This window comes from Scomber japonicus, chromosome 13 (assembly GCF_027409825.1).
Source record: "Scomber japonicus isolate fScoJap1 chromosome 13, fScoJap1.pri, whole genome shotgun sequence".
Lineage (NCBI taxonomy): Eukaryota > Metazoa > Chordata > Actinopteri > Scombriformes > Scombridae > Scomber > Scomber japonicus.
The window spans coordinates 29,036,079-29,050,697 of NC_070590.1; the positions used below are offsets into that span (position 1 = coordinate 29,036,079).

At 40.2% G+C, this 14,619-nt stretch overlaps 1 protein-coding gene across 1 annotated transcript in view; it reads right to left on the minus strand.

Annotated features, from left to right (window-relative positions):
- Nucleotides 1–12,662, minus strand: part of ntm (neurotrimin) — a 476,954-nt gene extending 464,292 nt beyond the window's left edge. Inside the window, exon 1 of the mRNA XM_053331507.1 lies at nucleotides 12,623–12,662. Coding sequence (XP_053187482.1) covers nucleotides 12,623–12,659 — 37 coding nt within the window. The 5' untranslated portion in view covers nucleotides 12,660–12,662. The remainder of the gene's footprint in view (nucleotides 1–12,622) is intronic.
- Nucleotides 12,663–14,619: the final 1,957 nt, after the last annotated feature.

The window sequence follows — 14,619 nt, forward strand, 5'->3', positions numbered from 1 at the left end:
ACTGAGATGTTTTAGATATGAGATTAGAATGATTTTTTTATGTTACAGTTTTAGAAGAATGATGGTTCATTCTTCTAAAACTGTCCATTTTGCAAGCTTAAAACCTGTCTGTTACATACACACAAGACAGCAATGTGTGTGTATCTGAGTCAAAGTCCAATATACTGTACTATAAATGTTTGGGACACTGTAATCTTACAATTATATATCAGCTGATCAAAGTAATGGTTACACTGTTTATAAATGACCTTTAACCTAGTTTGGCATTTCTGTACTGAAACACATACACAGAGGCAAAATATTTGCAATAAGCTAATATCAGATGATATACATTACTGTATTGGCTGATTAGTTAAAACATGTCTGGATGGGATCTTTAAGTGGATTGTCAGTAACTGTATTCTTAACTTACATAACCACATTACATGGTTGTTGTTTTACAGGGCCTGTAGTCATTACTGACTAAAGACTTTTCCAAGTAGATTCAATTTGGGTCGATGCCCAACATTCAATGTATATATTCCGGGAGGGGGTGGGGGGGGTGGGGGGGGGGGGGGTAGGTTAGGTTTGCAGACAAAGCTTTGGAAGGTGCCATGCTGTTTTTCTGTGCTGATCGTTGTACAGTGACACAGCAGAGGAGGACAAATGCTTTGACTGAACTTGGATTGAACCAGCAGCTCCTTGACTGATGATACAAGCCATCATTGAGAATGAAGCTCTATTCCTGACCCCCGGTCCTTCTTATTGTGTGTATTGTACAATGGAGGCTGCTACAGGTTCAGAAGTTTACAACTGAATAGAATAATGACTAAGTCATCCTGCGAGTGGCTTTGTTATATTTTAGACTAATAGCTACTAATGCATTGTTGGTGTACAGATGTGTACCACGCTGTGTCTGTTTTTCCACCATAATACAACTGCTTAACTGGCTACATATCTTCCCCAATTAGCAAGGGCAATGACTTGTACTTGTAATAAAACTTTTAGCTGTTCTTTTTCATTGGTTGGGTTTTCGTTTATGATTCTTTTACTTCTATCAGGTGGAATAATAGGCAGTTTGCATAAACACTATCACCCTAAAATTTATTGACTGTGTTCTTCTTGGTTCAGGGCAGCATCACCAAGTAGCCACTCATTTTATGGCCATCTTAATTATACTCCCCATTTGCAATTGCTGGATTCCTGCAGGCTTTGTTAAAGCAGGGCTTGATCATTAACATGAAAGCATACTTTTCAGAGAAAGTTTCTAATCCCCAAAAGATCTCCACATCATGATGGGGGAAAAACAAAGTGATATTTCAGCCTGTCCTCACAAGAACAATAGTAGTATAGGTCAAACATTCAAAACTCTAAAAACAACCTACAGTTATGCTTACACCTTCTGAGGCTGCCGTAATTAAGCTCTAGGGAAGTGACACGGGTCAGATGATGTAAATATAAGGTGAGATGAGGCGGGTTGGGTGGATGGATGGATGGATGGATGGATGGATGGATGGAGAGAAGTGTCATGTTTCCAACCATGAGTTAGTGTTTACTGTTGCCATGACAACAAAGGTTGCATAACTTAAAGTATAAAGTGTAAATAGTATAAACCACAAGTGATCTTTCTCTAACCCTAACAAAGTATTTTTTGTAACTATAGGCTGTTTTTTTCCAGCCGAAATTTGAGACGTACGCTGTCATTTTTTTAATGAGGATTTGTTGTGATTTGTTAAATTTAGGACAATGGCTTTTTGACCTAAATGAATTGTGTGTCAGCGAGGCAATAGGAAAATGGCTTAGCAGAAATCACAGCAAAGGGATTTTGATTAATGAGAAACATTCATTTTTGTATTGACCATTTAAAAGACTATTAAGATTGCCACTCAAGCGTTGAACATTAATTATAAGGCAGGCCTACATAAGCTTCCATGAAATTTAATGAGCACTGTAATGTCTGAAATAATGCAAAGAGCTTTGTAGAGAATTAGGTTGTAAATGAAGTCCTTAAACAACAGTCGTATTAAACTTTTCCCGCCAAGTTTGTTCTCACAGTCTCACTGCACACACTAATGATATCTTGTTCTATTTTTTCCACGAGTAAAGATGCTTGTTATTCATAGACACTCCATGCTTGCAGTATATTAAGAAATATTTGGAAAAGCTGAGAAAGACAATCTAAGCAAACAGATATAAGATATTTAAATAACTAATAATTCTTATCAAACATAACATCTTTATAACAAATACAACATATTGCGTTTTAATTATTTCATTCTCCAAGACTAGATTGTAGACAGCAGTTTGTGACATTTGTTTAAAAACTGAAGGAAAAAAAACACGTCAAAATGATAAAGAGAAGTGAATGAGAGCAGCTGCAGCACAGTCAGGTACATGAAGCCTGCTGTTGGTCATCAGTGATGCTTTACCACCAGGAAGCCCAAACACAGTGAAAGCAGCACATTGACTGAGCTCCATGCGTGCGCTCTAATCAACCTGTTAAATGGCATCAGGGTTCATCTTAGACAGCTGCTGCTGATGTGATTGCAATTATAACGCTACTGAAGTACACACTTGCAACCCGCAACACACCAGCCCAGATGCCAAGAAGCAACATTTCTCAGATACGAGACGAGGATGTAAACTCATCAAGTCACTCAATCTACCCTGTAATACAGCAAGTCTCCTTGGCCAACTGATGGTTCATAAATATTCATGAATACAGGGAGGGTCTATCGGTGCCATGTGCTTTGTTTCTTCCACTGAATCACTCAAGACTAAAGCATGACTGTCATAACATCCATAATGTGGAAAATCCTGGTTAAATATTCATGAGTTCACATATCCTGAACGTGGACCTGCAAATTCATGCTGTCGTGAACAACAAACAGAAATACAAAAAGCTTCATAAGGCTCATAACTCCTCTCTGCTGTCTTTCTTATTGGCTCTTTTTGACACCGTGAGAGCCTGTAGGTCCTTTCTGGGGCGTTTTATGTTATATCAGCCGTATCGATCTAACTAACTTTGCATTCATCAATCAACAAGGTTAGGGGAATGATTTGAATAAAAACCTGCACACTCCGTCCTCCCCCAGTGGGACATTTGTAATAAATACATCCAACTTTCTGTACAGGTAAAGTTACATATCATCTATCAGCTCCTCGCAGTTTCTGAGTCTACCAAACAACTTTTTAGTTCAACTATAAAAGGTTTTTAAAGAGAAGGGAGAAAATGACAACTATATCTTTAATGAAGATTCCTGCTCTCAGGAGGCTCAAATGTTTTCTATTAACACTCTCCCAGACTGCCACCACAAAGGCCTTTGCCAAGGGGCTTCCAGCACACAATCAATGATAGCACTAATTGAAATATTATCTCTCATGCTTCACACAAATGCCCAGGCAAGCCCTCAATAATTGCACACAGATTATTCCACAGACCATGTGCTTGCTTACCACTAATTCTGCCATCTGCTCCAAAAATTACAACCATACCGCTGCACTAGTTAAGCACCCTCAGTACACACAAACTCCCCCAACTGTGAGATGCCTCCCCTTGCTATTAACGCATGAGGGCAGGGCCGAGTCTCGGGTGACCTCCTTATCACCGAGTGGATGTCAAGGATCTGGGCGGGTGATGGCGTATGATTGATGTGGGTATACTGCCTGCCCACGTGAATTATATATCTGTTTCCCTCCCTTGAGTTTTGAAATCAGATATAAAAAAAGGGAACATATGGAAGATTTAGGGAAACTGTAAATGCTCCTGCAAGGCTGGGAAGTCTTCACGATCAAGTGGATGAAGAACAGCAGCAAGAAACAGGTTGATTGTATCAGCGGTGCAGGCAGGAGAGGGATGCTCGGTGCACAATAAGAAGCTGTTATTACCCATTCTAGACACAAGAACTAAGGGTAAGCCGATTATAATACAGACAATGAAAGTCACATATCATGGCAAGGTTACACTGAGCTGAGAAAAAAAAAGGAAACAAAAGGACTAATTAGAGCCAGGTGACAAGACAGAAAGCTGCTTTTGTTCATCACAGGGTTCATGTAGGGGATACTGTACCTCTTTTTGTTTCTTGGCAAATCAACTATTATTTCAACTTATTTCATTATCCTGAGGGTGCTCAGTCTACTTGGCTTCAGATGCTTCATCCTTCTTCATTTTAGGGATCCTAAAAAATATGCCTCCAAAAAACACCACTTTATAGCATAAGAGCCTTGTTTTTCATGTGCAGCTACAAAAACGCTCAAACTGTGCAAGCTTCAGCTATGGCTTCAATTGAAATTACAAGTGCATTTTGGCTCCAGTGTCCAATAGGCAACACTGCAACCCTGTGGTTTGATCTACTACTCCCAGCTGCTCCACCACCTCTATACTCTGAATGTATTTTGGCGGTGGTGACACAGGCAATCACACTCAAGGGTCAAGCAACTCCTTACCAAAATACTCCACATGAAACATAATGTAATGCAAAAAACAGTGGCCCAGTACAACCTTCAGTAATAATCTAACCTTCACTCACATAAAAAGACACTAGGGCCTCTTGAAAAATATAAACAGCTGGAGTTTTTACGAACCCATGTCCAGAATATGTTGGTGAAAGCTCTCTGATGCTGCACTCGAGTAAATGAAATTTGGTTTTGGTATAAATGCTTCTAATGTATCATCATCAGATTCCTGCAAGTCTAATAATGTTTGCATGTGACATAATATTTTGTTATTTGAATCATTCAGTCACAGCACCTGTCTCTTGGCTGCTCAGACAAAATGGTTTGTTCTTTTGTAATTGTGATAATATCTGCTGTTTTAAGCTTCACCAAAACATCAATTATTTAAAATAACAGATGCTAGGTTCGATTATGCAAATAAAATGCAGAAAGTGGTGATAAAATCCCTAAGTCGCAGCTGCATATACTGTAACAGCTTCATAAATAATGCTCCTAACAAATAAGAATAACTTGTGAAATGCCTGGCAACCTGGAAGCTTTGCCTCTCAGCGGTTTCCTCTTTACTTTAGCTCGTCTTAACTCTTCACAAAATCTCCTCCTTTTGTGTCAAAAGTCAAAAAAACATCAGAAGGATGTGAAACTCCGAGTGCTTCGTGTAACTCTGCTAAAACAGCCTTTGGCATTCTCTCACCCCAAAGGACACGTATACATCCAGCAGTGTTTCTGTGAAGCAGGCTCACATCGAGACAAACAGTGCTGAGTGCTGAGCTGCGACTTTCTCAAGGAGGTAGCATTCCTCAGACACGACAACTCGGTGAATGGACGCAGTCTGAAGTCACTATCCCTGCTGCTTATTAATCAGCCCTCTCTGGCAATGTCCCTTGTGACCACTGAGTCACATGACCACTTCACTGGGACTTGGCACACTATGTTGTGGGGGGGTAGCTTCTCAATAAAGCTCAGCCTTTACTTTTTGTGTGACTGTAGGTATTGCTGCTGCTTGATGACGGTGCATTATTTAATATCCAGGAAGTGAAAGTTGAAGCCGTGTGCAAGCTAAGGACTTTATTCAGCACATTTCCATCAACCTACAGTCGAAAAAAATAAACAAAGAACTGATTCCAGCTGCATTTTCTACCCGGTGATGGATTTACCGCAGAATGTTTATCTGCATTTCAAATATCAACATTTCAGAAGTTTCCACTGGGATAAAGTCTGAGAATCTGTCTGTAGTCTTTTACCTTTGGGCCTTTTGTCATGTCACACATTTAGAGTGAAAACTAGTGTATACAGTTAAAAAAAAAGAAATCTAATTATATTCAAGAAATGTGTTTTTCCTCAGCATCTCCTGAGACTTGTTGTTTTCCTTCTTTGTCTACTGAATTGTCAATGCTGTATATAAAGCGGCCCAGATCTGAGAACCTTCAGTGAAACTCCAGTGGTACAAATTGATTGTGTGCAAATCAAGTGTGAACAAATCAATCAGGCTTCCATTAAACTCTCACGACAAACTTTTCACAAACCCAGAAATGATCATTTGTGATATGGACCTGTGAAAGCACCTAATGAACACACAAAAAAGCAACACTGACTATAGACACACAATCCAACACAGAAATTGCTTCCCACCACAGGAATGAAAAAGACAACTGGATAACAATTACTTCCAATTTGCAATTTGCCTTTTTTTTCTGAGAACAAATAGACCTTCTTGTTGCTTCCATGAAATATGCAAAGTGGTAATTTCACATCTGTGGAGTAACAATTGTCATTTACAGACACTCATCATCTCATAACGTGTCTAATTTCCTTAATATTATACCATGGAGGGAAGCACCGTGAAGTTTAATTGAAAAAAAAAAGTTTAATATCCAGAGCATCCAAGCTGTAGAGCAAGAATACAAAAAAAACAAAAAACACTTAAGTATAAAAAGCTCTTGGTGATCAATCTTTCATTTCTGGGTTCATTTTGTTGCTTGCTCCTGTGTTCTTTTCTTATTTCATGGATGTCATATCCATATATTTCTAACTCATGTCGAAGAGGCAGCAATACCAATGTTTCCTGTTACAGCAGACTCAATAGACTCATGCATTGCAGCTATGAGACAGGTAGTATGTAATGTGAGGAGAGTCTCCATCCTCTTCCTATTGCTCTGAGGTATGGTTACTAGAGCTTTCTAACTGCCATTTAATTATGGGAGAAATAAGATGTGTAATTATCAGTCTGAATAGAAACTTCATAGTGTATAAGGAGGAACAGGTTGTATCTTATCCTGCAGTGGAGCTCTAGTAAAAACAAGGTAAAGTCACACTTATTATTACTTTTAGTGCAGGTGGTTTGGGTGTAGTGAGCATGCTCAGTATTGCATCACGTGACAACTACTGGCCTAAAAAGAAGTTTTTTATTTCATTATAAAAGGAACAGCTGTAAACCCATAAAACCCACTTTATTTGTTGGGTCTAATAAAATTTGAAAAGTCCCAAAGAGCCACTCTGTTGAATTATTTTCATTGCAGTGCCATTCACTTCAAACTGTGAGGCAGGACAGACAGGAGGCGTGAGCCACTATTGGTGTTGAAATGTCTGTCTTTGTCCTTCTAAGAGTCATCATAACTCAGTCACATGTCTTATTATTATACATGATCACACACTTTTAGATTCAGTGTGATTTACACTTCCTGAGAATATCATCATTAGATGTGAATCACAACTTAATTATAGAAGAAAGATGTTTTCCTCAGTATCACAGTGATCCAGTGATGGTTGTACAGTCATGGCTACACTGCAAACAGGAAGTGCTAATAGATTATTTGGTATACTTGAATGGCGCCAATTTGGCAAAATATGAACACATATCAGCTACAAAGACAGGGCTCCACTCTAGTCAGTCATATGCAGGGATTTGCTCTCTGTTGAAAACCAGCAGACAAACAGAACAAAAATGATTATCACAGTTGTTAATTGGCTCGGGGTGTCAGACCCCCGAGTCACACGATTGTTCTCTTTGTTGATAAGAAATGGAGGAAACCAACTGAGCCACGCTCTTAACACAAAATCATGACACCAAACCATCTGAAAACTAATACGTGGCACCACACATAGCAAACATCATGCATATGAAGCAGTTTTCTAGTTTTGTAAAAAAATTCAACTGCCTAACCCCCCAAATTTTCATCAGACACACAAGACCTAAAGCAGAGTCACTGAAGCATCCATCTATCCAATCCACATGGACACATCAGCCCACGGTTCAGCAGTCACTGTCCTCTGCTAGAACAGCCACTGGGGTGCTAAAAAGGCTGCAGTCATTGCTGGCTGTGGTGTTTTTACTGGGCTCACTGATGTCAGACATACAGCACAAGTATCCATCTATTCAGTGGACAGAAATGTAAATAATTTATTAAAGTAAAACTGTAAATTGAAAGTCGGCAACAATTAATACAACCTGGTGTTTTGCTACATTGCATCTGTATTAGTGTGAATGATTTACATTTATTCAAACTAGATTGTTCTTTTTCTGACAGCACTTTATACATACAGTAACTAAGCTGTTTGCAAGAGGGCCACTCAGGACCTCTATGTGTGGAGAGAAAAGGTGGATGAGGAAAGTTCATGAACAGTGCAGCCAAAAGATTCCAAACGCTTCATGATGAAATCCACACATCAATACATCTTAGAACAGTGTGAGAGCGTCTGAGGCTGAACTCATTGCATTCCAGTGGAGAAGCCTCCTGGCTTTAATAGCATCTCATACTCAGTTTACATGAGGCCCATTTATCACATTTTGATATCACGCCACTGTACACAGGTGGCGATATCTACCTGCCATTGTCAACCATCTGCCTGCTCTGCCTGTACACTGTGCCTGCGAGGCTTTATGGAGGACTGTGCACCGGGAGACAGACACAACGCCTCTGCCTCTTTTTTTTTTGCCTTGAGATCCCAACTGAGTAGCTGTAGCCGTGCGATAAGAACAGAACACACTCTACCCATCAACAATGATCTCAATGTCTTTAACAAAAGACTGCATACAGCGAGCACACCATGGCTCCGGTACCACCACCCCTATCCATCTCTGCTCTCTCAGCTGGTCATCCAATAACAGCTGTTGCGCCAAATTCCGATCTATGCTGCCGTAATTCTGGTCTTTGGGCCGACATGGGCCCGACGGAGGGAGGACAAGGGTGCTAAACATAGGCCTGTGAGGGTCTTGGCCAACAAAACCAAAAAAAAAAAGAAAAAGAAATCGCAAGAGTTTGTGCTGCATCCTGGCAACACAGCTAACACTGTCTTCTCCCAGCCACATACAGAGAAAGAGGGAGGGAGGCAGCCCGCTTAAACAATGAGACTGCCTCATTACCAGTGTTTATCTTAAGCTGGATTAATACTCCAGAAAGAAACGCTCTTCTTTTGTTTGGGAGGAAAAAGAACATGTGCTGCTTCGGCTGGGGCAGTTTGATTTTGGGATGTTTCGCTTTGGTTTTTTTGATTTTTGGTTGTTTGCAACTTCTTTCCTTCTTGCAAAAAAACCCCAAAAACCCACTGATGTCTGCGTTTGACTGTCCTACCCCTTCACATGTTGGCGTCTGTTCATTCAAGCTCTCATGGAAGGTGATCAACCGGTTGGGTTCAGAAGCTTTCAAGGTTTCAAGCAACACTCTGAACGTTACATGCATATTCAATTGACGGGTAAAAATATGAGGACCGTCTGCAGATTACTCTTTTGTTTGAGCTGCGTGCGTGAACTTTACAGCCTCACCTTCCATGAAACATGAAAAGATCTGTACGGACACATTCTTTTCACTGCAGCTTTTATTCAAGTGTGACTCTTGGTGTCAGGCATGAATCAGTTTGGTCATGGTGAATGCATACAACTGTGTGTGCCAAATATATTAGATAGCAGACAAAAAAATGCAAGACCACATGAGGGGTACTGCTCAGCTGACCTTGTCATATTCATACATATTTTCTCACTGCACATGAGAAAGCTGAAGGAAAGCATGAAGCTATGATGTATTGTGTATGAACTGTTTCTTAATTTCCATATCAAACATAAAAAGGGAGAAATAACGCTCAAAACATATCAACAGGAAACTGAACTGATCTTCATTTTGGACGAAGCCTCCCACCCTTTCCCTCTCTATTGAGCTGACGCAGCCTCACAGCAATTTTAGCCTGCGGCTCATCCCCTAAAGGTGTGCCGAGAAGCGCTTCGAGCACTTATTCGTGTCGACTCCCATCCAGATGCCTGGCTCTTCCTGCCACAGTGGCTTCAGCCTCAGCTGGCCGACTGGCGCGGCTCCTCAGCCCAGGCGTCTCACACTGTCTCTATCAATTGCTCCAGGTTGTTTTTCTCTGCCCGTGTGATCCTACCCTGCTCTCATCATCCACCCTGATCCACCTGCTTCTGACCTGCAGGGATCTCTCCATATTTCTGTACAGCAGCCAAAAAATATAACAGTTTCCCCCCATAAACCATCACGATGTGCGCAAGCTGCTCCCATTTGTTATTATAATCAGATGAGACTGTGAGAGGAGCTACTGTAACAGCTACTTTCGGATTTAAAAATAGATCCGCAGTCTTCCATGTTAAACAATGATGACTGCATACTTTGCAGCTAAGCCCATATTGACACAGAGGGGTTTGGAACTGGGTAATGCAAATGTACTCATAATAATTACTTTTAGGGAATCTTAACTTGACAGAAGGTTGGGTCTGATAGCTGGTTCCATTATGGAGGAGATTCCTGGACCCAGAGTTAAAACACTAGGCCTACTAAACATTCAGCTAATATTAGCACTGCTGAGCTGACTGTCATGTTTGACAGTTGAAAATGACAAACATCAACAGTACCAGATTACATCAGTTGCACCTAGATAATGTAATTCTAGAAGTAACTACAGGCCCAATGAGACCAACACTAAAACCTGCAATGTTTCAGCCTTCTGAGCCAACAAAGGTTCATAACACACCTAAATTGAATCTTTCAGGTTTAGTTTTTTATGGCTTACATTTTTAAATTAAAGCTAATTCATTTCAATCAGGTATTAAAAAGCATACAGGTTCACTAAAATGTCATCCAACCTTAATATGTCTGTTCTAAATGGACAGTAAATGGACTGTACTTCTACTTAAAATAAAATATACTGTAGCTTTTTATTCTTAGAGTTAGAGATGCAGTCATATTACCAGCTAGAAGACCTCTGCTCACCTGTTAGTCTATCTTTATTCATTAATTCATTATCCTCCATATGTTCTTCAGCTCTGTTTATTTGTTATCTTAAGGGAAAAAGAAAACAGTATATTTGCCTCAGTCTTATCTGTGCCCTGCTCTGTTGCTGCGATGACCCAATTTCCCCATGGGGACCATTTAAGTTTCATCTAATCTAATCGAACGCATCTCTGATTCTGCGAGAGATCTGCTGATATGCAAATGAATTCAGTACAATTTTGGTGCTGTCTGGGGAATGGATTGGACTTGAAATAGGATGGGATGGGGGGGGCAATTTCTGCCGGTGTATTAAAAACAGACATTTTTAATAGCGCAGCGATGTGACACAAAACAAAATGCTTCCTCCCCGGCTGCCTGTTCAGCTGGTAATTTGTGTATTTTTCAAATTGTTGTCTAAGTATGCACAGGTTTTCTTTTCACTTGACACCACTTCTTACCTGCAGAATAATGACTATACTAGCTTGCTTGCTACATAACTAATGATTTATGGTATTAACAGTGACAGTATCTGCTGACTTGTATTAAGTGGGGGGTTAAAACAAGCTCTCTCTGGTCTACAAAACACAAACTGAGTGAGTCACTTGATTAATTCCATCTTTTTCTTACCACTGACACATTTCCAAGTACATAATTAGGTTGAAAAGTGCAAAGAGTCTATGCCACAGTTTATTCAGAGCTTAATGTGCTAAGACCATGTCCCACATATCAAGAGGAATAAAAACAGTAACATTAAATGAGTTGGCATAAGTCATTATAAGGCAGAATATCTACTTTAGGTCAGCTTTTTATATATTATATATTATAAGAGACTGCTTTATTTCTCTGTGCAGCAGCTTTGCTCATCACATACTGGGCAGGATGCTGGTTGCACAGGCAAAGACACATCAGTAAAAAAGCAAAGAGCCTGCTGGTAAAATAAATCTATTGATTTATCACCTTCATTCATTTCTCCATTCACCCCTTTATTTATTTATTTGCTCACTTCTGACTTCAAGGGGTAATATCAAAGGACAAGACGGATTTAACCGCATTAATCTTTCCTGGAGTCTCTATCTTATTGTAGACTCAGGATAGGGATTAAAGAAAAAAAAGGTCTAACCACAATAGGTTGATTAAAGCTGATAAAGGTGCGCTTCATTTCCCTCAGGTGGTTTTAATTTGCGTGTTTTTCAGTGCACCTGCATCTGGCCGCAGTTCTAGTCACTGGGTGAATTGTTAATGTCAGGTGTAAACAAGGTCACAAAGACTGAGCTGCTTCACTGCTTCTCCCTTCCAACAGCAAAGCCCTCTCTTTGCCTGCCCGGAGAATATGGCTTAACTTGGATGACCTGAGCACGCAGTCAATGTGGATTAAGAACTAATACTTAATCAACTTTGCAGCAAAGACCTCCAGTCCGGGAGATTTACTGCGCGTCAAGATGATTCACAGGCAGCAGGAGCCACAAGCGCAAAAAGAAAAGGACAATTGCACAGTGCTGGTACATTAGAATAAGAGCTATGTGACTGAAGGCTAATCAGACAGCATGTGATGAAGAGCATATTAGTTTCCCCTCTTCTCTCTCTTTCCCCCCAAGATTCATAAATGCACAACCAAAGCAACACTGATACTGCTGAGAAGCATCTTGGCACAAGGATTAAACTTAAACTTCCACATCACACAAGAACATGGCCACAGCCTAATATAGCTGCTGTAAAAATACATTCAGAGCAACCACTTAGAGATACTTAGAGAGTCAAAGCACTGGTACCAAGACAGCTCAACTGCACTCCACTAATCGCTTCATTTAAGCTGCAGCTTATATGGCAAGCATCCTGATGTCAAATGTAGGCGCGAACACTGCCCGAGACATGCACACGGACACTTGGGTGAGAATAAATGGAGCAACAGTCCCATCCAAACAGAAGCAGAGACAACGAGAACAAGTGCTCCAAACATGACAAAATATATCACTTACCTTGCTCCATCAGCAGGATGCTCATCCCCACCAGCATAGCCCAGTACAGAGGGTTTTTCATGTTTGTCGGCGTGTTGTCTTGTGTGTGATGTCTTCGTGGGAAAACAGTCTGTGAGTCTGTGAAAATCCTGAAAAGTGCTTTTCTTCAAGTCCCCGGTCCTCCTGTGTGACTGTACAGCATCCACCAACGCAGCGCTGAGCGGAGTCCCTCCTTCAGCTTGAGGTTATTGGCAGCGCTGCTGTAGGCAAGCTAGCGGCAAGTAACACAGATACTTCCGGTCTGTGTTTTCAACTTAAACTCACTTGCTGGTGTTTGGCTGTTTCCGTAGAGGAGCAACGTTTTACTTTGAAGAACAAGTCGATTAACTTCCTGTCCTGAGTTTGTTCTTTGCTGCTAGCATGAAGTGTTTGTTAACAGCGACAGTCCCACAGTCCGCTGTTTTCATAATGAGACTACATTATTTTTACTCGAATTAAATTAACGTATTCATTCTGCGCCATTTATCTTCAAACTTAATAAAATAAAATAAAAACAGAACACTTTCTGTAGAGTTCAACATCGGTCATGTGAGTTTTACAGGAGGACCTTTTAGTGTAAATTCCCATAGTCTCCTAATTTACTGCAAATGTTCAACAGGCAGGGAAAGATTTTACAGCACAGTAGTCATCATTTAAACCGGTGGTTTCCAACGTGAGGATCGAGACCCCTTAAAAGGACCATAAAATAAATCTGATAAATCACAGGATTTAAAGGACAAAGCAAGGCTGCAGGAAAAAGTCTGTATTCCTGGAATGTGAGACAAAAACCAAAAGAGCAGACAGAGCTGAACAAACTTGAACAAAACCAGAATAAACGGAGAACCAAGACTTAGTTACTAGCCTACCTGAACTAATAAGGGATGGGGATCACTTTTTTATGAAAACCGGATCATTTTACATCTTCATACCTTTAAAAACAATCCAAATAGATACAAACTCACTCTTTGCTTGAGATTATTGACATTCACTTTAACAGATCACACAGGCCGCAAAGGATTCTGCTGCTTCCCAATCGGAAGCAGCAGAATCCTGCAGTCTGATGTGTGTTTGATGGTCACTGACTCAATAACTTTTATTGGCTTTCAGGCTGTAAAAAGTCTCCCTCCACTTTATATTAAAGAGATCTTTTCTCACAAGTCCTGTTGAAAGCAATAGCAGCCAGGTATGTAGGACAGAACATGTGAGAAATGCAAAAAAAAAAAAAAATCATGCAAATTCAAATAATACAGTCCTGTGTGCATGTCTGTATCATCATCCTGCACTTGAAAATGACTTCAACTGATCAAATGCCCCAGCCTCAGAATTCACTTTAAAACTTTTGCCGACTTAGAAAATATTAATATTAAGTAAAAAGGACTTCTGACAGCTTGTAAGGATAGCAGCAGGATATGATTTGTTGTTCTGTCCATCTGTCCAATTCTAAACTCATCCACGAAATGAAATGTACCAATCAGTAGCTATTTTTGTCTGTAATACAGTAGAATGACTTCACAGACACATGGAGACACTGTTTGACAAATGCAATCCATCATTTAAAATAAGTGCCTGAATTTGCATGTTGTTTTTTTTTATCAGCATGACTGTTCAGCTTCAATCACTGCAGTGGCAGTTTCATCAAAAGTTGCTCCATTCTGCTATAATAAAGTTCAGTCCAGCGTCAGACAAGTGACAGACTTAAATCCCCCATTTAAACATAGAATATATATATATATGCATTCATTCATATTTGTGTTTTCTTAAATCAGCACAGTCCTCATTTTAGGTTCTATCAGTGTTGGCAAAGTAGCAGCTGATGTAAGTGAAAACACTATCATGACTGTTTCTCAGTATTGATTTTGTGTCTTGGTTGCATGTAAGGACATATTTTCATAGTGTTCATCCAGCTGACCTTGTCCAGACAGGACACTCCAAGTCATGCTACTGTCTGCTGTGTCAGCTGACAGCACACCACCCTTCTG